The 27,869-nt window shown below is 50.0% G+C and overlaps 1 protein-coding gene across 3 annotated transcripts; it reads right to left on the bottom strand.

Annotated features, from left to right (window-relative positions):
- Window positions 1-965: 965 nt before the first annotated feature.
- On the bottom strand, window positions 966-27,594 carry BRPF3 (bromodomain and PHD finger containing 3). 3 transcript variants are annotated; one of them, XM_068419250.1, is made up of 13 exons: window positions 26,993-27,594; window positions 20,250-21,652; window positions 19,048-19,204; window positions 17,437-17,568; window positions 16,038-16,166; window positions 15,341-15,653; window positions 14,083-14,349; window positions 13,413-13,913; window positions 10,954-11,047; window positions 8,402-8,499; window positions 6,481-6,578; window positions 5,732-5,886; window positions 966-3,240 (listed from the first exon to the last, which is right to left on the bottom strand). In XM_068419250.1, exons 2-13 carry the CDS (start codon window positions 21,632-21,634, stop codon window positions 3,057-3,059), a joined length of 3,513 nt encoding a protein of 1,170 aa, XP_068275351.1. In that variant the 5' UTR covers window positions 21,635-21,652; window positions 26,993-27,594; the 3' UTR covers window positions 966-3,056. The 3 variants fall into 3 exon arrangements, with proteins under 3 accessions (XP_068275351.1, XP_068275349.1, XP_068275350.1); XM_068419248.1 differs by having other exon boundaries at window positions 13,413-13,916; window positions 26,993-27,593; XM_068419249.1 differs by lacking the exon at window positions 26,993-27,594 and adding an exon at window positions 24,187-24,247 and having other exon boundaries at window positions 13,413-13,916.
- Between the last annotated feature and the right edge of the window lie 275 nt (window positions 27,595-27,869).

Raw genomic sequence — 27,869 nt, 5'->3', positions numbered from 1 at the left:
TTCAATGGAGTAGAACAAATATAATTACTTCTGGGCCAGTCTAACTCCCAGTGTTTGTAGCCCAGGCTTGGTTATAACTGCTTGTGAAGGGTTCTCCAGCTCCTTCCCCCGGGTCCCACCAGGGCCGTGCAGCCCCTGTCCCCACCCAGGCTCTGTGTCCCATCCGTGTCCCCACACCGAGTCGGGCAGGCAGAGAGGCTGGGCAAGGGGGCAAGAGCCAGGATGAGGCCTCAAAGCAGGCGAGTGTATCTGTCCCCTGCAGAATTTGGGGCTCTCAGGCCAACAAGGGGATGGAAGAAAGGAAGGGAAAAGCATCCCCTGGCTCCTGCAGGGTTTTGCATCACAGCGGTGGGTCTGTGGCTCTCGCCCAGGAAGGGCTTCGTGCTCTTGGTGGACATTCTTGGGGAGCAGCAGCCTCCAGCGAAACCCGGGGTCTGCAGAGAGGGGCCAGGCAGCAAAGGGGGGCCTGACTGCCCCACCACCTGTAGCAACACCAGCCTGTGCAGGGAGGGAAGATGCAGCTCAGGGAAGAGAGGCAAAGCAAGAGCCCTGCTCAGGCGATGAGAAACCCTCCCCAGGCAGGAGCCAGGGACCAGCCCCACCGCCGCCGCTCGGCTCCTGTCTCCATCTGCTGCCAAATCCCCCTGCTCATGGCCACTGCAGGAGCTCCGAGCCCACCAGGAGCATCACTAGATGGGCTTCAAGCCCCAAATTCCCAATTCTCATCCCTTCGGGGCTCTCAGCCACCCCCTCCATGCAGAGGCTGCTGTGCATGGCGCCGGGTGGGTCCCATCCTGCAGCACAACAAATCCCTCCACGTGTCCCTTCCCCATCCCTGCTCTTTGCAACCACTTTACAGGCGCGTCTGGGACGACTGAGACAAATAAACACCATCACACTGTGATGTGCTGGACCTCAGGACAACACTAGCAAGGAAAGACTCATTTTTTTTATACATTAGAACATTTATTTCTCAGAGAGAAAATATAGTCTCAGACAGTCAGATTATAGTAGGTAAAATTAGCTTTTTTTTTTCTTTACAAGCATAGATTTTCTTATTACCTCTCTTATACCATCTGATATAAACAATTCTAGAAAGCAAATAAACTCACTTTCTACAATAAATAGAGCGATCTGTGCTTTACAGCAGACTGACAGTAACGTTTAGGTCCCGTAGCAACAGCAGGATATCAGCCAATTCAAAGTCTAAACTGTCATTTAAAAAAAACAAAACGAAACAAAACAAAAAAAACCCCAACTCCCAAGATCTTAAAACATATACACAGGTCACAAGTCCACAGCTGAGCTACCACCTGGAAAAGTGTATGTTCCTTGAAATAAATTACACTGTGTGCATATAAAAGACCCAGCAACACAACTGAGGACTTCAAGAATGGTGACAATAAGTCTAAATAATTTAGAACAATATTTTACAACTATATACACAACATCCTTCCCTAGCCACACTCCATAGGCATTATTATTATTATTATTTTTACAAAATCCTATGCCCCACCTCTATATGTTACAGGAATCTTAAAGTGTGGTTCTATGTCCCAATGTATAAGAAGTGGTATTTTAAAAAAGTAGACCAAGTAGAAATGGCAGTGATTACTCCCCACTATTCATTATTTATTATTATTATTATTATTTTGACCCCACATTCTCTTCAGTATGAAAAAGTTAAAATAATAAAAAAATACTGAGTTAAAAAGCGAGAGGATGATATCCAATCTACAATCTTGCTCTGCACCTTTGGTTCTTCAAATGGGAAAGCAAAAAGGGATCCACAACAGAAGAGAGCTGAGAAATCATAAAGTCCTTGGCTAATAGAAAAGGGTTTGTCAGCAAGTTTGCAAACAGCAGTTGTCCCCGTGGGGTTTTTAACCCCCCCAAAGCCCCGGGGTTGTCTGCAGAGCTGGGGTTTAACAGATGCCAACGGTGGAGACCCACACACCAGGGCACGGGTACGCGCGTGCGGGAGAAGGCGACAAGGCAAAATGGTCTGTGCTCTCGTTAGCGCTTGGTTTCAACCCAAACCGAGTCGGAGGAAAATGTTAGAGAGATGGGGAAAAAAAAATAAAAAGGAAGAAAGGAAGAGGAGCCTTACACCCAATGTGCATAAACCAACACAAAAGATGCATCTCCCTCCAACCCTGATCAACCTCAGTGCCTGCAAAGCTGCTCCAGCTCATCAGACACCTCCAAAATTAGTTTTGCTTCTTAAAAAAAAAAAGGAAGTTCTCTTTGCTTAGACTCAGTGCTGTACTAAAGCATGATATGAAATGTCACTGGAACAAGCACAGTCACAGAAATCAGAATTTAAATGTGAAACTACCAAATCAATTTCTAGGACACACACACACACATATAAATCAGGTTAATTTGCTTTTTGTATTTAAAGCTCTGTGCATCTGTGCATGTAAGTGTGCGCAGCAGAGGGGAAGGTTACCAAAATATCTCAAGTTTTTCTCAATGCAATGAGAGAAACCTAACACGAAAACACCGTGTACGTAGGTAGGAAAATCATAGCGTGAACTCCCAGCTACGATTTGTTCTTTTTAATGTAACAGGACAATCAATGTCATTTAAAAAATAAAAAGGCCAATGATGGTCAGGGTGAATTTGGCACAAGAAAGTCCAGTTGGGATTTCTACAAAGGATCCTGGTTCGGTTACAGCGGTGAAGGGTTCCCAGGAATTATTGGGGCTGGTTGATGACTTTAAAACCCTGGTGGCACAGGGGAGGGTGCACGAGGGCCGAACACCCAAGTGCTGCTCTCCGCTCGCTGCATCAGCTCCCCTCACCTGGCAGCTTTTCCTAACAACTACCTCACTCCTGGCCCTGGAGACTCCACGTTTCATCTCCTGCCAGCTCTTCAGCGAGACACATTCAGAAAGAAGCTGGACAGGTTTGGTTTTTGGCACATTTCAGGGTATTTCGAGGAGTGCTGACAGCTGCTGGGAACGGCGTCCCCCGGCCGGTCAGTGCCCGAGATGTTCCGCTCTGCCGAGCGCGGGGTCTGGAGGAAAAGGGGGACCGGCCATCCCGACCCCTTACAGGTAACTGGACGTCATGTAGGGGTGGTCTCCCCGCACGCGGCTCATGTGGATCATGGCTCGGTCGTACGCCACCTGCACAGACTTGCGGATGCTGGTTTTCCGGCCTTCCAGCATCTTTAACTTGTCCACCGTGTCGTCCACGCCGAGGGGAAAGACCTTGTCACGTGGAAGCCACTGCCTGGGAGAGAAAGGAGAGGGCAAAACCCCGTCACCGAGGGCATGGAGAGGGGAAACGGGGAAAGAAGAGCAAAAACCTGGAGGCCTCTTGCCCTTGCAACGCTACAGCTGGTGAAGGGTCTGGAGGGTCTGACCTACGAGGAACAGCTGAGGGAGCTGGGGGTGTTTAGCCTGGAGGAGAGGAGGCTCAGAGGTGACCTTAGTGCAGTCTACAACTACCTGAAGGGAGGTTGTAGCGCAGTGGGAGTCGGCCTCTTCTCCCAGGCAACCAGCGCTAGGACAAGAGGACACAGCCTCAAGCTTGGCCAGGGGAGGGTCAGGTTGGACATTAGGAAGCATTTCTTCTCAGCAAGGGTCATTAGACAGTGGAAGGGGCTGCCCAGGGAGGTGGTGGAGTCACCATCTCTGGAAGGGTTTAAGAAAAGACTGGACATGGCACTTAGTGCCATGGTCTAGTTGCCATGGTGGTGTGAGGGCAATGGTTGGACTCGATGATCCCAGAGGGCTCTTCCAACCTGACTGATTCTGTGATTCTGTGATCTGAGCTCTCTGCAGGAGGCTGACTGCTCTGACATGCCTGGCTCTCATACCTGCTGCAAAAGGCCAAGGAGTTTGTCCCAAGAGTTTCCAAGACATGGCCCCGTACTCCAGCTCCTCAAGCATTCCCCACATATCTCAGCAGCAATTAGTCACTGGTTGTCATCTCCTCCCCAGGAGCAGCTACACTCCTGTGATCTATTTATTTGTAATCAACACCCCACAATGATGCTACAAATGTTTAAACACCTGCATTTGACATGACAACCTGTAACCAAAATGCCTTCCTGCACGAGCACAGATTTCTCCCTCCTTGGAGTCCTTCCTCAAGGCTTTCAATGCTCCTCGGAGCTCCAGGGGAAACTTGGAAACTCCTGTGTTCCACAGAGCAGCAAATACAGGGACTTCCATGATGGAAAGTAAGTTTTTATCCCTGAGAAAGCTCTGCCTTGTTCCAAGAGGCTGTGAGCATCAGGGTTTGGGGGACTACAACTTATCTGAGTATCATCCAGAAACAGGCAGCTTCCAGTAGACACGTCCCAAGCCCAAGCTGACCCCAACCAACTGATGATTTAAATTGCAAATGCCTTTTCTCTAGCAAGTTTTTATTGTGCAGTCATTAGCCCACCTTAACGAGCACACTCAGAAACATGTCATCTTTCCTAACGAAGCCCAGCCCCTACGAGTTAAACCTCAGCACAGTTCAATGCATCTCCCAGCCAGCCAACAGGGACACCCAGGGCAGCTCAGCTTATCTTCACCACAAAGATGAGGAGCCAATTTCAGTCTCTGTGACCCTTCAGTGCAGTCAGCAGAATTTGGATCTGGCACTAAGAGGGATTTTTAGGACCTCCTGAGGTGCCCTCGCTTCCCACAAATTGCAAACAAGGCTCTAAGTGGCCACTTAAGTGTGAACATCCCCCTGTGTCTTCAACAAGAGCAGGGCAAAGCCAAGGAAATGCTGATTTTTATCGGGAAGGTTGTTTCAATGACAAGTTTGGATTCAGATTTCTCCACACCGCAGCAGCCCCAAACCCACACACAGGTATCGCCTCCAGTGTGACAATTTATTGCTCGGTTCACGCTCCCACGTGGCATTTGCTGGTTAAATAATCCAGCGGGTTCAGCGTGCGGCTGAGGGGACTCGCCTCTTCCAGCATAATCATAGAATAGTTTGGGTTAGAAGGGACCTTTAAAGGTCACCTAGTCCAACCCCCCTGCAATGAGCAGGGACAAACTGCTCCAATTTTACAAGTTTCCCATTGTTTCATACACAGATTCCAAAGCCTTATTGCTCATTTTTAAGGCGCTTCACTCGTTTGTGGCTTATTCTGTCTGGCTGGGTTGTTGTTACCATGTGAGCCTGGTCGGACACTGATACTAAAATCAGCAGATTCAGTTTGAGACAGAATGGCAAAAGGCCTTGAGATATTTCACTCGCCCTGAACCAGGTGCTTACACCTACATTTTCCATCTTAAACAAACACCTTGATTTGAGAACTGCAGGTACTCAGCACCTCTGGAAAATCAGGCAAGCCTAAATGTGGAATAAACCCAGCATTGTGAAAACGTTACCCTGGAGACGCTCGGCAAATCTTTTGTGTGGCAGCGGAACTGGCTGCTCGGTCTGGTTTAAAGTCAAATGCTCTCTCTAATTTGCTGCAGATTTTGCCTAATTGGCTCTCCGTGTGCCTCAGTATTTTGGTGGTGATGTGAGCCCTGGGTGAAGGATACTGGGCTGTGCACCGGGGAAGTGGAGCAGTGGAGCAGGGAAAAGCAGGCTGGCTTCCTCATTTAGACTCTTCTGGGCTGCTGCATGTTTAAATTCTCCAATTTACACATAACATCATCAAAATCATAATCCCTGTACGCTCCCATACACCAAAGATTACGTTAAATCTTCCCCCTCTGCCACAGCGCTCACCGCAGGCCCCCGCCTGCCTGCACACACTCACCAGGTTCTCTTGTTGTCAAAGAAAAGGACAAGGAAGAGCTTTTCTCCTGCCTCTGTCTGCCTCTGCTCCCCCAGCTTCAACACGTCCACGGGTGGGACTGGGATGGGGACTCCATTGTGGAGCAAACCCTCGCGTGGCATCTTGGGATCGATTATCTAGTGACACAGGGAAAGGATATTTAAACACAAAACCCTTCAAGTACGGCAGATAATGCGTTTTTTGTTGTTGTTCTTTCAGTCTATCCAAACTAGACAATTAAAATCTACGCAGACGAGAGTCATTTTGGAGGGAAGGAGCAACAGATATATATTCTCATATTCAAATCAAACACATGGTTATTGCAAGGGGATACATACATCACAAGGCCAGCTGGGCACCTACCCATGGAGTTGTACTCACTATATAGGAAAATGTGTGGCAGTCAGACACCAGTGCACCCTGGTGCTGCCTTTATAAAATCTAGGTCTTCTCATGCCAACAGTACTGATCACTTTCCCCATACCTGCAGAGTGAACAGGAGAGGAGAGGAAAGATCTCCTCCTATCCCTGGCACCCAGAGACCAATGTTTTATGAATCCTCTGCAATGCTCTGAAATGAGCACAGGGAAAATTAACTGTGCAAAGGGGAAAGGAAAAAATAAAAGCACTTATTGCATGATTTTGGGAAGTTTTCCATTTCTGTCTGGTTACACTGCACACTAGCACTGTGTTCTGGGCTACAGGCTGCAAGAGAGCAATGGGGTACTTACCAAGGCAGGGTAGGAGGGGTAGCCACGGCACTTGGCCCACACGAGCTCCAAGGGCTCCAGCTCAGCCTGACTCTCAAAGGACATCAGGAGAGTCCTGCCTAAGGGACAGAAGGAGACATGGCTTAGGAGGGCAATAAGGAGGTTATGACAACACAAGAAACCACACCGTCATCTAACCCAGGCATGACTGTCTGCACTGCCTCATCTACAACAGATGAACTACTGTTGTACTTAAAACACACTCACAATATTTATTTTTTTTAACCCATTTGCTTCTGTGGCAAGCAGAAAGCTGGAATTTCACCTTTTTTTTTCATAGCAAACCTATTGTCCAGCTATTTGTCACACAAGAGCACACATTTAATCATCACTGTGTGCACATATGCACAATTCCAAACCATTTCTCTTAATCAAGATCTAGAGCAAAATGGAAAGCCACTTATACTACATGCACTGGGTACCCAAACCAGAGGTGATAGGACACACACCTCATCTGCAGGAAGTTTATGATAAAATTTAACGTGCAGTGAGATCCAGCCTGGCCACGATGAATGTCCAGAATTCTTTATGCTCTGTTCCACATTAAGATAAAGCCACAGTCTCCTAAATCATGGGTCTAAGTCTATGCATGCATTTAGCTTCAGATGAGCTCTTCAATATGGAAATATTAATCACATTCTGTTCTGGAGTGAATAGCTGCTCTATCACTGAAATCAAACGGGTAAACAAGAGATGAATTTGGTCCGTTAGGCTCCACCAAGCCAAATCCATCCTCAATGGAACTGATGAAGCTGTATCTGAAATTAATTTGCACCACTGTTCAGAGAGCTCCTTTTTATTCCTCCTAAATACAAATATCTGGACTATTCTGATGTCATATACTTTGGGGCTATTTGATGTCTGCAGCAAATGCCTGGTTCTAGTTGATGGAAGTCCATCAGCCATCAATTTTTTCAAATTTCAGTCAGAAGTATTGCAAAAGATCCATTCAAGACATGAATAACTAATCTGCCAGCTCCTGGCCCTGGACAAGGAGTGATTCTCATTAATGTGTGTTTTACAGCAAGTAAAATTGCTCTGGGGGAGGATGGTCAATACAGCAGCTTTACCAGAAGTCAGACTGAATCTAGAAAATGCTGAGTACAACCCAAATGAGCGCCTTGCCAAGACGGATCTGAGCTGCTTCTCCACTATTGCAGTCCAGATGTATTCTTCCATCAATGAAATGCTGTTCTAAAGCACAGAATTGTCCCACTGATTCTAATTCTCTATCATTGACACAGCATAAGTCAGACAAGAATCTGGTCGTGTGAGTGCTGGGAGATTGGTGTAGTGCCTTGGGTAGTATTAGACTTAATTTCACTGATGTATAGCACAGCCTGACAAAGATGACTTTGTTACAAAGTCCTTGAAAGCAATGATAACAATACAAGAGGGACCAGCTATGAAGTCATCTCTGGAGAGACCCCTCTTATAATTATGATTTACTGTTTGTGTTGCAGTGTCATTAAAGAGAACTAGTTCCAAAACAGCAGAAGACAGTGCCAGGGACACCACACACACCAGACCTACAGAAAGCACCCAACCGAGAAGAACACAGGGCACAGGCCACCAGTAAAAGTGAAAGCAGGAAAAACCTTTCATGCAATAACCTAAATTTGTAACAAAGCAGGTGATAATGCACAGGCAGGTCAGCAGTCTGATTTTATAATCTGGATAGTAAAGCAAGACTGGTTCCTGGTGTGCATTGAGACCTGCTCCCGCTGGTTCAGATGGGTTGTCAGCCCTATACGGTGTGGTGGGACTGGAGGAGGGTGCTCCCCAAAGCAGGGCACTCCCCAAAGCAGGGTGCTCCCCAAAGCAGGGTGCTCCCCAAAGCAGGGTGCTCCCCAAAGCAGGGCTGCTCTGCAGCCATTCTCACCTGAGCTGCTATAATCAGAGTCTCCATTCACACCTTCCAAGAAGGGCACCCGAGAAAGAGCTGGCTTCCCTCGACTTCGCTTGGGAGGCATCAAACCGCTGTTAGAAAGATGGGGAGAAAACAGATTACCTTTGAAAACAAAGCCAAGTAAGTGGATTCCCCAGCTCTGTTTAAAATACTGGAAGATTACTGTACTGGTGCATCACTGACATGAAAAGAACACCACATACTTCAACAAAACGTCATCAATACATCTCTTCTGGTGCAAGCACACGGGGCATCATCCCAGCTTTGCCACGAGCAATGAAAGAAGCCTAACAGAAACCAAGCTATGAACATGAGCAAGAAACCCAGCAAGGACTTTGTGCTGGCGAGCTGATGCAGTGATGCTTGGAGCTTGCATGAGCTCACCCAGCTGCGTGGAGACTTCCGAGACGACAGAGCAGCCCTCCAATATATATGCAGTTGGATTCCATCAGCCCATGTCCTGAACATCCTTCCACCTCATTACTACAAACGTTTCAGAAAATGGACTCTCTCCACCTCAAGCAATCATATTTTTCCCACTTACTGTAATTCTTTTTCTTTTTTTCTTTTACAATTTTCTATTAACCAACCCATTCTGAGTAAATTGGGTGCTCAAAAAGAAAGACTGGAGAAAAAACAGTAAACGGAGCTGTTCCTAAATAGAATAATTGTACAAGTTATCCACGAGACATCAGGTTGTTTTTAATTCCTTGTTTTGTGGGTATCACACAGCTCTAATGCAATTTTTGCTACGTGAATTGCTTGCAATTATTGTAACAAGCATTTACATCGCACTTTTCATCTTCTAAGTACTATACAAACATCAACTAACGACTCCCCACGCTCCCCTGTGAATTCAGATTTGTCTCCCTCACTTACAGATGGGCAAATGGAGGCAAATATGGTGGGGCCAGAAGGCCAAGACATGGTTTGAAAGGGAGTTTCTGGCTCCTGGCCCTGTTCTGACAGCATCCTCACCCTGTGAAGGATTTCTGCATGACTCAAGGGCCCCCATTTAAATGACATCACAACTATGCGTGAATCCAGGTCGCTCCTTTTTGGTCCCTTCGATGCGACAGTTTATTGCAGTGGCTTCTTGTGAGATCTGCACGGGGAGGTCATGGTAGTAACCAGCTTACAGAAGAGGCAATGCCTGAGCTGAGGATCTGGGCACACAGCCCAGAGAAGAGGGGAGAGATGAAAGAGGTGGGTGGCTGTCCCATCTCACAGAAGAGCTGGAGGTCCTGTGCCTCCAAGGGGCTCAGCATGTGCTGAGAGATAATTTTTTGGGGGCCACGTGCTTCCCTCAGGCTGCCCAACACCTGACTGTGGAGGTGGGATCACTCTGTTGCAGGGAAAAGCCCTCGCACCAAAATTGCTCCTCCAAACCCAGGGCCTTCCCCTTGCCATGGGCACAAAAGTCTTTGCAAACAGATTTAAAATGGAAACACTAATCAAACCTTAGCTACAACTGCCAAATGATACACCTCTTTTGACAGCTAACAGTTAGGATCACTCTGCACAGCAGAGCAAAGTTTGCATTTGAAAAATTCTCCTGGGATTCAGCCTTGCTGCAGAATAATTTGTTACACAGCTAATAATAGTTTTAAACTGTAGCTTCAGTCCTGAGAATGGGTGTGCATGGGGAGCTTTACGATTTTAAGTGCCCAACTGACATTGCAAGCTTGAGGTCTTACAGGACTAACGAAGCATATGCATTGAGAGGAAGCATAAAATGTGTGAACATATTTCTCTAGTGATGGGTCATCACCTTCAGGGTCATCAAAGACAAGCAGAGGGCAATGACATGTTCAAGGCACTGAAAATATTACTAAGAATATCAACTAAGAAAGTCTTGCTTCTGCCTGTCCTGGACGATCTCACCCATCAAGGTCAAATATTCTCAGCCTGCAACTCACAACACACACAAACACGGTTCTGGCGTAATATGGGTTTTACCGTGCAGTGAAAGGGCTTTGAAATGACTTGAGCCAGCGTTAGGAGGGTTGGATAGGTAGAGAAGACCAGAAAATGGATATGGTCCCCATGTATGCCTACTGCATCTGCCCAAAGGATGGCAGATGTTTGCTTTAAGTCTGTTCAGTCCTGTTTGAAGTGCCCAGTTCTGCTTTTAAACCTCTGGGAGGAGGAAAGCAGCAATTCACGAAGTGGCAGAAGTTCAGCTTCACCTGCAGTGCTGGACTGGACATGGGAGTTCAAGGGTTTTCTAGCTTTGGCTCTCAAGGGCTTCAGGAAGGTATGTGTCAGCAGAGAGGATGTGTATACATTGAGAACCAGCAGTGCAACAGATGATACCCAATTGCTTGAAATATCCAGCACTGCTTTGGGGATTGATAGATTAAGAGGATGGGATGGAACCTGAGCAGCTTTTTGTCTTTAGGGTCAACACACAAAATATGCAACAGTTTGGGGTGGTTTTGACCAAGAATTCGAACGATAAAAGCAGGCAGATTAATCCAGACACAGACGGTGTTCTGGGGAACAGTTTCACACGGGGCACTTACCTGCAGGCTTCAAAGGCCAGCCCAGCACCCAGGCCAGAGCTGCACTCAGAGTCGGAGCTGCCTCCTCCATGCTTCACGAAGCCGTTCGTCACTCCTGCCGGGGAGACAAACGGGCATCAGCCCAAAGAAGCAGCAGCAACACACAGAGATGATGCCAAGGCTCAGGTAAGGTCACTGTCCCTTGACTCACAGCCACAAAGGTGCTGAGTACTTCAACCAGAGAGGGAAATTCTGCACAGAGTTCCCCAGACTCAGCTGCAATCAAAAAGTGGCTAATAAAAGGTATTTCTATCCCCAACACACAAAAAATTAGGCTGTCTCCAAAGAAGCAAGTGCTGGAGAAGTGCCCAGGGGTGCTATAGGAGAGCTTCACGCAGCACCCAGCTCGCTGGGCAAGGCCAGAGGCTGAGAAATGAACCACTTGCTCATCAGGCTTCAAGTGTATTTGGAAAAGACACGGAGGCTTCACACTGAGTGCCACGGACTTCTCCCTGCCTCACCCCTGGCCCGGCTGCTGGGCTGGGCCCTGCCCACGGGAACAGGCACATAAAACCATCGCTTATTCGGTTACAGGTTCCTTGCTGAGAGAAAACCACTCTAGGAAAAACTCGCTGCTTCAGTTTCTGGAAATGAGGTTTTCCAGTGGACAGAGCAGACACTGAGGAAGCAAATTCCCCCTGGGTAGAAGAAGGCTCCCCACCACCTTCCTCTCTGGCCAGTACAAGTGTCACTGCAGCCGTAAGTGGAATATTTCACTTCTCTGCCCCAGATGCCAATGGTGCTGGGAATCTTCCCTTCACTGCCAGGTTTCCTGCTCTGTGCACCGGAGGGATACCTCCACAGAGGGCTGGGATCACCTCTGAGCTTCAACAAGGTCCCACAATCAGGGACAGGCAGGGGCTGACAGGTAAGGACCCCTGAGAGCATCCCAGAGCGGGTGCAAGAAGCCAGGTGACCATTGCTTTCCCCCGTCCAGGGACCCACCACCCCCAAGTTCCCCGTGGGCTCACCAAAAGCCCGTCAGCCACACAAAGGGCAAATTCATGCCAAAACCACTATTGTTTTTTCTAGCTGTAAAGATGGCACTGCCACAAGGAGCACATTCCTGGGAAACGTCTTGTTGTGACGATCCCGATCACGCTGGCCTACTCCTGAGGTAAGAGATTTGTCACACCAGACACACCCTCCAGTTAGGAGAAATCAGTTGTGTTTGGATCAGTGGAAGGAGCTGAATCACAAAAGCAGTGCTGCAACTCATAGGAAAAAACCATCAGCATTGCTTCAGCAGAGGAAAGATGTCACTGCCTAGTTATCAGTGATTTTCCAGCACCCTGCCTGTATTTTCCCTTATTTAATTTCAACATCTCATTCCAACCTGTATCCATTGTGGGCACCTCTTCTCTGCTTTAATTACCTGCAGATGATAACAGCGAGTCCCTCAACTAACCGCCCTTCTGTGGAGAAGCCATTTGTGTTTCCTTTAACCTGTCCTGCTAAGTCAGTCTCCACATTCAATTGCTTTCCTCCCACTCTTGATTTGCTAATGACCTTCTGACAGCCAAATAACTTTAAGATAATATTTGAGGCACAGGCTAAGTCAAGCCTTACAGATGGGAATTGTTAACACAGAATTGAAAAGAAATCACACTGCTGTCACTCAGTTGTTCCTTTTCGCCTTGTGTCTTTCCAAATTTCACCTCAGCTGCTTATTCTCATTTGCAGATCTAATTTGTAAAAGAACCTGCTTGGTATTCCCACTAATTTTATTTAAACCCCAGAGCTGAGGGTACAGCTGATTTAAAAGGGATGTTGAACATCTCATCTTACATGGGTGCTGTGTTCCTGGCCCACTGCACACTTCCAACCGAATGCACCATTTCTGCAGCAGGAACCTCTCACTCCTGAGTGGCCAAACCAACGCAAACCCTTCTGCAAGGGCAGCAACACCAACATTCTCAGCCCTTACTTGAGAGCTAGGGCTCTGGAGACTCCAGAGTCTCCAGCCAGGCCGTTCAACAGCTTTGCAAGCAGCTGGGCATGTTGGCTTGCCCTATAAAAAATGGCAAACTCTCTCTTACAGCAGCCCCGTGGACTGGCAAAGAGAAGAAATACTTGTGATCCCCCTGGGCTTCATCTTGGTACCTTTAAATGTCTAAAATGGAGGTGTCTAGAGCTGAACTGTTACCAGAAACTCTGTACATAGTGGAGAAGGGAGGTGCAATTCATTATGGACATGTCTTGTCTGCCCTATTTTAGAAATGTGTGGAAGAGATGAAGCTTTTGTCTGGCCCATCTGGTTACAGGGACTATGTTTCCTCCAAGCATAACGTGAGTTTCAGGTGAGTAGTTTGGATGCGGACATCTTTACTCAGCCCCAGGAATCCCACCCCTCAGCCCCATCTCAGTTTCCAAGGAACTGGAATTCCTCCACAGAAGGAAGAGAAATCCCAAGGAATTACCTCTCTGTCCCGCCTGCCTGGGCGACTTCTCTCCATCGCTCTCGCTGCAGGACCTGCTCTGTGGCCGCTTCCGAGCTTGTCGCTCCCCATCAGGGCGGGAGGGTGAAAGCCGCCCCCTCTGCCCGTGGTCCTCCCCGTTCTCCAGGGAGCAGTCCAGGCCTCTTTGCAGCTTCACCCCGTTCTTAGCTTTTTTAAAAAGGACAGATGTCCGTCGGCCCACGCCGCTGAAGGGGGGGCTGGCGGGGGTGTCTGCAGGAGGCAAGGCCAGGCCGTTCAGGCCGTTGTCGCTGAGCAGGCGCTGGAAGGCTTGGCTCTCCCGCTGCAGAGCCTTCTTGTCAAACAGCTCCCTGTCCGACACCACCCTCTTCTGCAGCTGATTCAAGGACTTGCTTTCACTGATGGGTTTGAGCGTCGGAGGGTCCTGCAGAGAGTCCAGCTCCGAGAGGGAGGGTGCGGGTCCTGTGGGCTCCAGGGTTGGAGGGTGTGGGGGCTTGGCATCATCTGCTAAAGGAACAAAGAACCTGCTTGAACATTTTAGAAAGAGTTATTGACAAAATTACCAGGAGCCATTCCCATCCTTCACTAGGGCCACAGCAAGGAGAAACAGCAGGTCTTGGCTGTTGATATGCACTAGGAGAGCTGGAGCTAAAATCCTGCTGCAACCTCTCACCTTTATCGCCTTCCTCATCCCTTTCCCTTGACGTTTTATCCAGCCCCTCGTCCCGCAGCACAGGCTCCCCGTTGGGCACGGTCTTGTTCTGCTGCTGGGCCAGCTTCTGCCGAACGGAGTTGATCTCCCGTCTCAGGAGCCGGATGCGTCGCGTCCGGGCGCCGCTGGACCGCATGGTGCTCACCATGTCCAGCTTCTCCAGCAGCTCCTTCAGCTGGGCCTCCAAGGAGAGGTAAGCCCGGTTCTCCGGGAGGAGGATGTTATCCACTGCATCAAAAGAGAGTGTACCAGTGAAGGGAAGGAGCAAGGCTTCTTGAAGAAGCATTTGGGACCACTGCCATGCTTCATTCCAACTGCTGCTATTCATGAACCAATTGCTTTAGTTCATGGATTTAGGAATTGTTAACCTTGGAGATTGAACTTCCTTCCTTTGGGTAAAGAGCAGCTGATTTAGCTTGTACTGCCCTCCAGTTCCCATTATTGTCCCAGGGGCAACAATGAAAGGACATCTGTCTGCACCCACACAAGACAGCTCACAGTCCAGGTCCTTGGCAGAAACCTATTTCATTGCCAGATTAAATGACAAAAATCAGACCACAAACAGAACTGGCCAAAACTTAACATGTTTGCCATTCCTCTGGTTCTGCTGAAGGGCTGGCATCTGACAGAGCAGGGCAGACAGCTGAAGGCTGCGCTATTGTACACCAACACAAATTTCATAACAGACTGTCCATCTGCATCCAAGGGGCTGCAACATTTAGGAATCAGACGGCAGACGGCGTGCTGGATGGCAGCAGTACTCTGGACTAAGTTTAGCCAAGTTATTCAACCAAAGCTTTGGAGCTGCATCTCAAGACAGCTGTGGGAATGGATGTGGTCATGTCGGGAATGGAAAGTCACGGCTAGAAGGACTGCTTGGGTTCCAGCACCTTAACCCCACACCACCCACCCCCAGCCCTCAGTGCTCCATCTAACCCAGTTGCTTTATACCTTGCCAATCTGCAATGAAATGTAGAGCAAAAAAATCTTACATCCACCTTTGCACTGTTCTTTAAAATACCAAGTTTATACCACGGCCATGGCACAAATCAAATAGCACAGGCAGTTACAAGGCTCTTCCGAGGCAGACATGCACTAGGTGAGCTGGAGCTAAGCTGCACCTAGCTCCAACTGCCCGGCTCGCCTGAAATCCTGCTCTTTGAGGCTCTAAAGGAGTTAGATATATGCTTAGGTAAAAAAAAGGTTACTAAACACTCACCATCCTCCCAAGAAAAGCGGTAAAAGTCCTCAGTTTTGGGTGACTCGGGCAGGTGAATCCCCACATCAGTGTCAAAGCCGATGTTTTCAGCCTGCCGCCGCGCATGACGCAATATCGCTCCTCCGAGGTCTCTGAGCCGGACAGCTGCTCGGTGGAAAATCGTGTCTTTAGCATTATACCTCATGCAGTTGGTAACTATAAGGTTAAAGTCTTCCTCAAACTCATCCAATGTTCGGTACAGGTGGGACTCCAGCTTCCGCCTCATGGTGGAAAAATCCATTGGGTTGGAAATGAATTCCAGGTAATCTGGAACCTAAACATATAAAACCTGTACAATTACAAAACCCATTTACTAGCCAACTAGAGCGCATCCATCACAAGCACTCTTAATGCCCTTTCCACCAGCAAGGGGCAGCGCCAGCAGTTCATTTCTGCGTCACCCAGTCAAGGCAGACACATCCTGGCTCTGCAAAACACTACTTGTCTGAGACGTGCTGAAGCTTCTAGAAAACAACACCCTTTTTTTTTTTGGCCTGGAAGGATACCCACATTGTGAGTCCTCTTTGAGATATTCTTTAGTCCACCAGCGGCTTGGGACAAGGTGGTTTGTGCTTCCAGGGTTATGACAGCACATGAGCTTCTTGCCCAGCAATCCCTCATCTACAACCCAGTAGACACCTTGAGGAAAGAGACTTGCCTCGTTCAGGTTAACAGGCTCTGCGAAGATCTGGGCAGCATCCTTCTCCTGCAGCAGGTCCAATGTTGTGCGTAGAAGTACATTGAAAGGGGTCAGCTGTAGCTCCATAGCAGCCTGCTGAACCTTGACCTGGGAACGGGAAAACAGCGATGAGCACAGTTATCGAGGGCAGGGTATGTGAGTGGTGTCTCCCTCCAGTTTCTCCTGAATCATCAACCCAGCTCTACTCAGTGGTGGAAACCTCAGGTCATCATACCACTGGTCTGGGAGACTCACTGCTGAAGAATTTCTGGCAAACACCTTGTGCTCCTCATGTGCAGGATGCGCATTAGCAGGCAGCACTTTGCCGAGTCTAACTGCACAGTCCAGTCCTCTTGTACGGGGAACTCCTGTTTACTCAATCTCATAAAGCCAAAACAAGAGAAAACCTCAGAAAATTAAAAGATAGTACAACTAAAAATGAAAACAGGAAGAAGCTTTTCATGCCAGGTAATTTATCCTGTAGAACTCCCTGCCTCAAGATATTATTACACCAATTAGCAACATTACACAAAAGTTAAAAGTATGTAGGTGTTTGCATGAACAACAGCATCCATAATTAGGCTAGAGAGCATAAACAAAGTTCAAGCTATAAGCTCTCACACTTCAAGGCAGAAGCCAAACAACAACAGTGGTTAGATGTTTGCAAATTCCTAACACAGTTTCTTACATCCTTTATGAAGTCTCTAATACCGTTTGATTTCAAGCAAAAGAGTTGTAGCACCGGTTTGATCTCTTACACTGAAATTCTACTCAAAGGAGACTGGAACAGGATAGAAGTATTTATTTCTCCTTTAATGTTTTAATTTCTTTGATCTTATAATCCCTCATTATGTCATTAAATCAACCACTTCAGTAGCAAAGGAAAGCAAGTCTGTCTACATAAAGCGAACTGTACTTGATGTGCTCAGCATCAATAAGAGAATGAATGAAGATGGATATAAAGGCCACACTCTTCCCCCCAAAAAGGAAAGAACCTGAACAAAAACTGAGGACTCTGGAGCATCCTTCTCCACTCAGCTAAAAGCTGGGCTGGGACAGAGCTCCAACTAGATACCCTTATCCTTTTATAAAGCACACTGGAGTTTTAACAAGCTTTTATGGATTTAGCCAACTGTGATATCAAAAGCAAATAATTTTCCCAGCACTCTGCAGCCCAGCCCAGTTCTGGGGGCAGAGGCTGAGCAGCGCAAGCCTGTGACTGGCACAGGGAGAGATGGCTGCTCTGCACGTCCAAAAGTCAGACTCTAAGAGGAAAAGGCTCAAGAAAAACTGCCGTGTTCCTCCTGCCTTCAGCAGCACAGGCTGCTTGCACGGGACCAAAATTAAGTGCAGCAACTCGACAGTCAAAACTACCCACCTGCTCCCGTTTGAGCTTTTCCCTCTTACGGATCAGCTCGATGAGCAGCCGTGCCCGCTCCAAGTCGTGCCGCAGTTTTTGCCAGTACTTCAGCTCTTCCTTCACTGCACTGGTCTTCTCATCCTGCTCCTTCTGTAAGACAGAACAGTGGGGTGAGATGAAAAACACAACTGCCTGCCTGCATTTCCCCCTCTTTCTAGGTGTCCCCTGTGAATTACTCTCATAGTCTTCCTCCTGTCAACTTGTCTCTTGTTCAGACTACGTCCCCTCCTTCCCACAGCATTTAGCTGTCTAACACACACAACATCAGCCTTTCTGGATTTTATATTATCTGTGAAGTGAGGCCTAAATCATACTGTAGCTACACTCCGGGAACACGCTTCAGTGCATGCTCATTTACACCCTCCCTGCTTTTAATCCAAGTTCATTACAGAGGCTGGAAGTTCTTTCTGTTAGCTGCTGCGCATGGAAGAGGCGGCCCAAAGCGTTTACAGTATAAAGGCAAAGTGAGCAAAAGCATGGGAGAAAAGAGCTATTATTATCCTCTTTGTAACCAATAAGAAATAGAGCCACGGAAAGAGATTCATCAAAACACAAAGGAACAGCCAACGCTGGGAGATGAGCTCACACCTTCCAAGGCACAGTTCAGTGGCTTTGCAACGCAATCATCCTTCCTTTCCTAAATCTGCAGCTTTTCAAATGGTTTTGAGGATATAGCTGAGGTGTACATACTTTTGCAGATTGCCAAGAGAGGACAATCACTTCACAAGATCTTGATGGGTTACATTTATAGGACATTTGTTTTTAAGAACTAACTTCAGGTAAATTGCCAACAACACACCAAGGAAATGCTGCACTTCCCCAAGCTCCAGACTGATGAGTGGGAACTAATTTGTTTATTAATCACCCAGAGCAGCCTTCATGCAAACCAAAAGCCTAGAAATTCCTCCAGCTACAGCGAAAATGTATGTGCATAACATGCACAATACCTACTGACAGGCTGTGTTGGAGGGTACAGTCCAACGGCTTCGTTACTTCACCAGCTACTTCTTGTGCCAAACACGGTGCTGTTTAATAGCATCAAGATCGAGTAACTCTGAACACCAGCTCAGAGGAGGAAGCAAAGGAGTCCAGAGCTGGTGATTATGTCTAAACTTCCACATGAATGTGCATGGGAGGGTCGGAAATTGAAGCTGCAGGAAGAATGACCCAAACTGGAATTTGGCCAGGACTCTGGAGCTAACACCCGTTTTCTTGAGGAGGGGATCTCTCATCACTCGTGAGGAACGTGGTTTTATGAGTCATCTATGAGACCAGCCCACCAAGGGCCCATTACACCCTGGCACAATCCTGGGTCTCCTGACTCAGGGGAAAAACTCTTTACCTGCTGGCTCATCAACACCAGTTCTAGTGGCACAATGGACATCCCACTGATACACTAACTCAGCTCTTCAGGCATGAGCATACCAAGAGGAGACCAAAAGAGACCTAAATCAGGTCACCCTCTGATCCTTTCACCCTCACTCCCCTTCTCAGCCATGCACCAAGCGCATCTCCCCCTGGAATGCAAGCTCTCCATCCTCCTGTGTGGGTTCAGCTGGGGACCAGTACCTGCTCCGCGTTCCTCTGGGACTGGAGGTGCGAGTGCAGACGCCGGATCAGGGGCACCCCATTTCTCGCCTGCCGCTTCAGCAGCCAGTAGTTGTGGAGCCTCTGCATGAACTGGTTCTTCCTCTGGAGGGAGAGGCCGCTGCAGATTTTGTTCAGCCTGAAGGAAGCAAAGAGGTGTCATGAAGCCAACTGCAAAGCAATCGTGACTCTGAAGACCCTGGTGAAACCATCAGGTTTCCCAACAAAGCTTTGTGGTGTTGTGTCAACACATGCTCTGAACTACACATGCAACTGGTACAATCTGGGATCTCCCCACTGCGAAGACACACATGCCTACTTTTCACAACATATCCCTACTTTGGTAGCAGCTCAGATGGAGGTTCTCACCAAGCACTTGCCACAGCACAGTCCAAGTACGCAATCACCAATTTGGCTCCCAGACATAATTTCAAAACTACTTTCAGTGTCAGAAACTTTCCTGGGGGTCATTTAAGTCTGATATTATTGAGCTGAAGTCTGGGAAACTAACGTGACAGGAGTCCAAGAATTAATGTATCACCTATTTTAACATTTTCAAACCATTTGTTAGATTATAAACGGTGCCTTATCAGCAGTTTTCCAAAGCTTATCTGTTAAAAGACCAGCCTCACATCACCACACTTCCTCAGGCACCAAATGAAAATTCAGCACTACCTAGTTCTGCCTGAGAGAGAGCTGAGAGAAAAAAAATATGCAGCCAAATTCAAAGCTGCTTACAACACTGACAAGTTTGACATGCTCTGTAATAAAAGGAGGAATTAAGAAACTATGAAATGAGGAGATTAAAAAAAAAAAATTAACAGCAGGATGACCCTTATCTGCCTGCCAACTTGAAATATTTTAAAAACACCTTCACAGCCATCTCTGTAAATTCAGATGCTAGATGGGTGCTTGGTTTTTAGGGACCACCACGGATTCTGTGTTACACGACAGTCTGGGATGGCTGCTCTGCAAAGCAGAGAAACCACAGTGTGCCAGTGACACTCATGTGGAAAAATGCTCGTCAGGAATGATTCTGCAGAGCACACTTTGAACGCAGCTATTGCTAGGTCTTGACAAGAGTCGGTGTTTCCAAGGTCAATAACAAGATGGACCGAGTCCTTAGAACAGCCCCTGTCCAGATCCAGCTGTCCGGCTCCTCCCCGTCCACCTGAAACACTCACCTGTAAGAGGGGATTTGTGTGACTGCCACCATGGGCACAGACGAACGCCCGTTGGTCACAACACCACGCTCCTTTTTGATCTTCTGCTTCAATTTCACTTGGTTCTTTTTCAGAGGCCCTTTGTGAGGGCCAGAATTGGCTTCCTCCTCTCCCTCCTCCTTCACAGTGTCCTCCCACCTCTCACCGCCAGCAGCTGGAGACCCTTTTTTCACCGTCCCAGGTGGGGAATGACTCCCACAAAAGGCAGTCTTGCGCACGGTGAACGTCGTGCCGTTGATGCTGGTCTCCCTCATGGGTTCGATCTTCATGAAGAGCCCAGCCCGCTGGGCACAGGTGACGTGGAAGGCAGTGTAACAGTTCACCTTGTGGCATTGGATAGCAGCTCCCATGCCCTTCTGCTTGCAGATATAGCATGTGAGCTTCCACCGAGCTGGGGGGATGTTATTTATCCCTTCGATGGGCTCCAGGAACACAGTGTTTGCAAAGCAGACCTCTGGGATCCAGATGGCACAAACCACGTGAGCCCAGCGGCCATCGCTGGTCTGCTTGAAGGCTCCACCTTTGTTTGGGCAAAGGACACAGTCCACAGGGCGAGAAGGAGACTGTAAGCAGCAGCGGCAAAGCCACTGCCCATCAGGGATATAGGGCACGCCGTAACACTCCTGGTGCACGGCCAGATTGCAGATATCACAGAACAGGATGACGTTGCTGTTGTGACACTCATCGTCCATGCAGACACAGCAGAAGGCATCCTCATCGACGAGGGACTGTTGAGCCCCATTGGTACGGCTCTCGAGGTACGACTCCTTTTCCAACCGATCCACCAGCAGCTCAAAAGTGTCAGCAGAAACTGTCCCATAACCATCGTCCTTCCTCTTCTCGTTGACCATTTCCAGCCATGCCAGATCCTCCTCATCCATGTCATATTCCACCTCTACATCGAGGTCCTCAGGAGGCTTTTCAAAGTACCGGTAGAAGGCAGGAGGGAGAGGAGGGGCATCTGGCTGGCTGAAGGAGTCCACCACACGGAAGTTGGGCTGGGGTAAGTGTAAAGAGGTCCCTGGTGCATGTTTGGAGCAAGACTCCTTCTTCTTGCCTTTGGAAGGGGTTTTCTTAGATTTGGAAGGGAAAAGGGGCTGCTCGCTGTTTTCCTTGTTGCTGTTGCACTCTGTGATGTCCTGGGCAGTCAGCTCATCCTCCGTGATGATTTTTAAGGGATCATAGATGCTGATGCGATGAAGCCGCCCATCGATGTCTACCTCCACGATCCGCTGGGCCTGAGCGTATGTCAGGGTCTCCCGAGCCGGTGAGCACTTGAGGCTGTAGGGCGAGGGAGAACGCCTCCCCTCCAAGGTCTGCCGGGGCCTCCTCCGAGGCTTCCTCATCGCTGCGGTCCAGAGACCCTGGAACAAAACAGGACAGAGGACAGGGTAAGCCAAGGAGACAAGGGAGGAGCAGCACAGAGTCAAAAACTCACTCAGCTTTGCAATAAAGCAATATTTTTTTCTAAAGGCTCCAGCAATTTCAGGCTTGCTGAGGCCTCTTCACCTTCTTACATACAAGCAGGTAATGGATATATCAACCACTTCTTGCAATGTGCATCACAGCAACGCACAGCACCCTCCAACCTTCTCTACTTGCATGCCTGGAGATGTATAGACCCCCACACCACCAGATGAGAAGAGCTGAACTATATTTTACAGCATAGCATCCAAACAGTCTGCTGTGCATTCAGCTCAGCAAACCACTCAGATCCCCCAAAACTCAAACATCATTTATCACATCTGCTTGTACCATTCACATACTAAGTTCACACAAGCCAAGGAGTTCTCCTCTGTTCTTCTGCCTGTGGCTTTTCTTTTATATCCCCAATAGCACACAAAATGTGCTGGGTGTTTTCCAGACGGAAAGGAAAGCACTGTTCCTGCCCTGAGAAAGCAGTTCCCAATTTTTTTTGCCACTGAGCTCTGTATGAGAAAACTAGCAGCGCTCCCTCATTGCGGATGCAAAAAGTCCCGTGATGAAAAATCATCCCCCAGCTTTGCTTTCCCTTCTCTTGCGGACGTAGCTGTTCCTTGCATCGCTCTCCAGTGTGCACTGAACGGAATGTGTCCATCCCAACACGCAAAATGGGTCACAAAAGCCCAACCAGAACCAGAGGACGAAGTGAGCAATGTAGCAGGTGCTAGATGGGCATCCCTTCTGCTCCTCAGTGGGACCCAGGAGGAAGCGAAGGGGAATGAGCATGAGAACAAGCAGCATGGATCCAGACGGACTTACTAGTTTTGGCTCAACGTTAGCCCCTCTGGAGCCACAATCCATGTCCAGGCATGGAGGGTCCACAGGGGTACGAGCAGGAAAGCAGCAAGACAGGTCCTGAACTGCACCAGGAGCTGCGCAAAGGCATTCACTCCGAGCCTTAACTAAAAGCCCGAGCCAGCTCTGCCCTCACAAACTGCTCATCAGCAACCCAGATAATTCTTTGAGAGTCGGCTCCTGACATTAAGGAGGTGCCCGTCAAGGGGGAGCGGAGCAGAAGCCTGGAGCTGGCGAGGTGAGCTGGGGGAGGATGGAGACGTGGCGGCAGGAGCCCGGCGATCTGCGGGCGAAGGAGGGAGGCAGCGGAGAGGGAAAGCAGGGAGAAAGCCAAGTGAGTAATGCGAGCGAGAAGGGCAGTGTCAGGGATGGGAACGTGAGTTATGGGAAGAAACGGGCTGAGACAGAAACAAGCCAAGGAAAGAGGGAGAGGAGACAAAGAAAAGCAAATGTAAAATCTCCCCAAGAAGATAAGTCAGCCCAGAGCTTATCTGTTGCTACGCAGAGGCCTGAACCAGCACCTCACCCTTATTTAGAGCAGTCCACACTTTCAGCCCCTTTCTGTGGGACCCGCAGGCAAGAAAACACACTGCAAACCCATAATGTGTACTCAGCCCTTGCAATATTTCTGCTCTGTGAAGCACAGAGCTCCAAAAACCCTCAATTGTGTGAGTCAGAGCAAGCAGCACCCCACAGGACCAGGACCTACAAGAAGTCCCGAGCTTATTCCAGAAAGAATCAACAAATTCCAGGAGCAGTATGTTTTTCTTTCAAATACTGGCTTTATGAACTACAAGATTAAGCCATGATACAACATGTGCCTTAAGAAACTAACAGGCTTTGGGAAAAGTTTCCAAACTCTCCTTTGCATCCACAGAAATAAGCTGCAGGTGCCAGTTTCAGTACACACATCCATGACGATGGAGCCTGTATTGAATTGAATTTCAGATGACAATTACCACCTGCAAACATAGGTACCACGAATTTCAGGACCTTCACCTTAAAAACTCTCATCAGCCACTTGATCAGCAGATTGCAGACACCCCAATGCACTTGCCCCAGCTGAGCTCCAACAGTTTCAATCAGTAGGATAAAAGAATTTTAAAATAAGGGTATAAAGGTGACTTGAGTATCAAATGAAAAAAATACACAATCCTGCTGACAAACAGCTCTGTTACAATTCAGGCGGGTAGGAGCAAAGAAGATATTGTAGGCAAAAAGTATACAAGCAAAAAAATTTTGGAGGATAAAGTAATTAGCATGAGCTGACCACACTCATAATTAATCTTGTGTTCAGGAAAAATGAGGCGTTGGCCGATTGCTGGGAGTACTGAGGGACGAGCAAATTTTAGCAAAACAAGCACCTCAAGGGTTATTTTATGGGAAAAACAAGGGTACATCGTTCCTGTTGCTTTAGTGAAACAATCAGTGTATTGTCTAGAGAAATTACCCAAAGTGGGCTTTCCACCACAGCAACCGACTGCCATAAAAAAACCCATTTGTAAAACACACAATTACTTAGCAGAAGTAGAAGCATCTAAAACGCCATGGAAATTGCTGCCAGCCTGAGTGCCTGGGATAAGCCATGTGCCTGGGTATTAGGAGAGACACCGCTACCCACCTCCAAAATACCTTGAAAGCAGCAATGAAATGAACTCAGACACACTGAGCTCAACGCTGCGACCTTCTCTGCAACAACAGAAACTTCTAAGCAGCAATCTAGGAATGTTTTGATCTTCTTGGCACACTGGAAAACACCTCCCAGCCACGGATAAAAAAGAATCCCTCTGCAAACAGCACCCGTGCACGGTGAAACGCTAAACAGGCTTGACTTCAGCAGGGTTAAGTGCTATTTCAGTCCATGCTGTTTCTGTCCCACCACGAACAAAGGTTGCTGATGTGAAAGCAGAAAGTTCAGTCGTCCTCTTGCTGTCGTCACAGCGTGCTCAAGGCTTTCCAAAAACCTCCCATCGTCCATTTCCACTGGGTATTGCGCCAGGAGCAGGGGGTGAGGTTCCTAGAGAGCACAACTGAGCAAACAATGCGGCTACAATGCACAAAGCCACTGGGGATGAACTTATTTCTACCTCAGGAGCTCACTCAGGAATGGTTCAGGTCTCCCGAGCAGCAGCTTTCACACCAGAGATATCTGGGGGGGCTGCAAAAGGTGGCTAAGAACAACAAGCACATCATCAGGACACTTAAATTTACTACATAGGGGTTGAAAGCTCTGCTGAAAAAAACTGGAGAGAGCCATGTAGCAAATACTATCACAATTAAGGCCCCTATTGTACATGCAGCCTTAAAAAAACCCAGCACAAGTGGATCCTCTAAAGGAAGGGCTAAATGTTGCTGTGATGTACACCCATGTACTACTGCATTGGCCGTTTCCGAGGAGCAGAGACACCCTCTCGCACTGCAGAAGATCTCAGTCTCCTTCCCACCCCTCCTTCCTGTCGCAGTCCTTCTTTCCAGCCTTCCCAAGCTGACAACCGAGGATACTCCTTCCAGCACCAGGTTTCTTTGCTAACCTGGACACGAGGCTGGGGCTCAAGGCAGTGCTGCTGGGGGAGTTTCCTGGCCCTTTCCAGCATGGCTTGGGGATCCCAGTGAAGAGCTAGGTCCCTCACTGGTGACAACCTTCAGCGATTTGCAGCAAAGAGAAGGTCACTTGGACCTCGGCAGGCAGCAGCAGATGGGAACAAGGTGGCTCTCGTTCCACTGTGGTGCACCATGATTACCAGCAGTGGCTACAGCTCAGACAGCCCTAAAAAGTTTGGAGTCTGATGTTACCGAACGTGCCCTGCCTCTCTCCAGGGCACCAAGTCAAACACGAGGTCTGGAGACGTTCCTCCTTGTCACTGTTCCTCCTCATCGCTGTCCCGCGCTGGCAGCCACACAGCTCCGGGCAGGTGCTTGTTTGCTGGGATTTAAAACCCCTTCCTGCGCAGTGGGGTACAGATACCTATGGAGCTATTTAAGAAACACATCCGTAAAATAAAGGCAAGGGATGCCTGAGGAAAGAAACAGCCTGGAACAGTCGCAGCCCCCTTTCCACCTTTCTTTTGCCAACCAAAAATGCTGGGCAAAGCTCCTGCCGCCCTCGCCAGCGTCCCTCCCTGTTCCCACCACGTCTGTGCTCTCCATAGGGCCCCAGTCACCCCACACATCTGCTGAGAGTTTACGCTCCTCATGCCCGCGGTGACGCCTACAATGAAGTGTGTCAGTGCTCAGCAGAAGTCACAGAGAGCCACAAACCCAGTGCCTGCCCTGGCACACACACAGATTGTCATTGACCCCCTGATATCTCAGTAACCAAGTCGAGCTGACGGGAGATGTGCCAGGCTGCAGGAAGAGAGCTCCCTCCGGAGCAGACAGGGTCTGTGGACAAAGTGTAAGTTGAAGGCTGGGCTCAGCAACAGGTAGTGCATGCCACGAGCTGTGTCTGGCCTCAGTACGGCTCTGAGGGAACCGTGACATGCCATGAGCTGTGTCAGGCCTCAGCACGGCTCTGAGGGACCCGTGACATGCTATGAGTTGTGTCAGGTCTCAGCAGCACTCTGAGACACCCGTGACATGCCATGAGCTGTGTCTGGCCTCAGCACGGCTCTGAGGGACCTGTGACATGCCATGAATTGTGTCTGGCCTCAGCAGCGCCCTGAGGGAACCATGACAGGCCATAAGCTGTGCCAGGTGCCAGCTGGGAGCTCCTCTCAGCTGCTCCCCTGGGCAGCTAGGGCCACGGGATCCCTGCAGGGAGCCCCAGCAGCGGTCAGCGATCTGGGTCAAGACACAGCAGGGACCCGGACAAAAATAAAGCCGCCCCCGTGGGGGGAGAAGGCGCGGCGGGTCCGTGCGATGAGCTACGCCGGTCCTCAGCCCCGGCGCTGCCCAGGCGTGCCCACCGCCCCCCGGGGAGCGAAAAAAGTCCCTAAGGAGAGAGGGACCAGGGCGGGCGAGAGCGAGAGAGAGCGCAGGCAGCACCAAAGGCCTATTGGCTACCGCCACCGTCCATCCCAGCTCCACCACCAATAGCAAAGCAAGGCGCTGCGGGTCTAAAGGGGGGTACGCTCGGCCCCGCCTGGGCCAATAGCGTGGGAGAAGGTGGGCGGGGCCCCCACGGACGCCGCGAAGAGGGGGGGCCAAGATGGCGGCAAGGGGGGGGCCCGGCTGACACCGCGCTGCCCGTTCCCCCTCCCCAGGCGCTCTCCGCCGCCGCCCCCTCCTCGGCGAGGGGCCGCGGGCCGCTCCCGCCGCGCGAGGATCCAGCGGGGGCGCGAGAGGGGCCCGCCGGCTGCGGCGCACCGGCCTCCCCCGGCTGCTGCCCGCCCGCCCGGTCACCTTCCCGCGACCCCGGCGCGGGGGTGTGCGAGGGAGGAGAGACCCCCTGAGGGAAGGGTGTCGCGGCCTCCCGCGCAGCGCTTTACCTGGCCGCCTCAGCGCGCCGCCGCCGCGGCGGTCTCCACCGTTGCCGCCGCCGCCTCCTTTTTCGGGGATTTTTTTTTTTTGCTTTTTTTTTTTTTTGCTTTTTTTTTCGCTTTTTTTTTTTTTAAATCCTCTCTTTCCGCCTCCCCCTCCCCTCCCCCCTGGGGCGGACGGGCTCACCCAGCCGGCGGCGGGAGGGGAGGGCACAAGATGTCGGCTCCGTCCGCTCCGGCCACCGCCGCCGCCGCTTCAGCACCGCCTCCTCATGCCGCTGCTCCCGCCGCTGCTCCCGCCGCTGCCGCTCCGGCCCCGGTGCCGCTTCGCCCCCCACCACCCCCCTTCTCCCCCCCCCCCCTCCCCGGTCCCCGGGGCCCCGCTCGCTCCAGCGCCCCCGCCGCTCCCGGTGCTGTGTGGAGGCGGAGGGGGGGAGCAGGGGGACACACGCACAAGATGGTGGCGGCGGTGGCGGCGGCGGCGGCGGCGGCGTAGCCCGGCCGAGCGGCGAGGAAAGGCGGCAGCCAGCGGGCAGGCGGGGGAGGGGGCTGCCGCGCTTCGCTCCCCCCCGCGGGCAGGGACCGCCCGCCCCTCTCCCCGGTCCCTTCCCACCCCCGGGCAGCGCGGAGCGGGAGGCCCCCGGGGGCTGCGGGGTGACGGGAGGGAGGGCGGGGGTGACCCTCCGCGCTGGCCTCATGGCTGGGGGGGGGTGTCGGTACCGCCCGGCCCCCCCCTCCGTGCCCGGCGGAGAGGAGCGGGTGTCCGCGGAGCTGCTGCCTCCCGGCCCCCGCTTCTGGCTCCGGGCAGCCGGAGGGGGACAGTCCCCCCCTTGGGGCTCGGGTACAGCCGTGGGGGTCCCTTCCGAGGACGGTGCGTTGCCCTCGG

The sequence above is a fragment of the Nyctibius grandis genome, chromosome 27 (assembly GCF_013368605.1).
Source record: "Nyctibius grandis isolate bNycGra1 chromosome 27, bNycGra1.pri, whole genome shotgun sequence".
Taxonomy (NCBI): Eukaryota; Metazoa; Chordata; class Aves; order Nyctibiiformes; family Nyctibiidae; genus Nyctibius; species Nyctibius grandis.
Note: the sequence above shows the minus strand (reverse complement) of the source record. Positions and strands in the feature narration are given on the sequence as shown.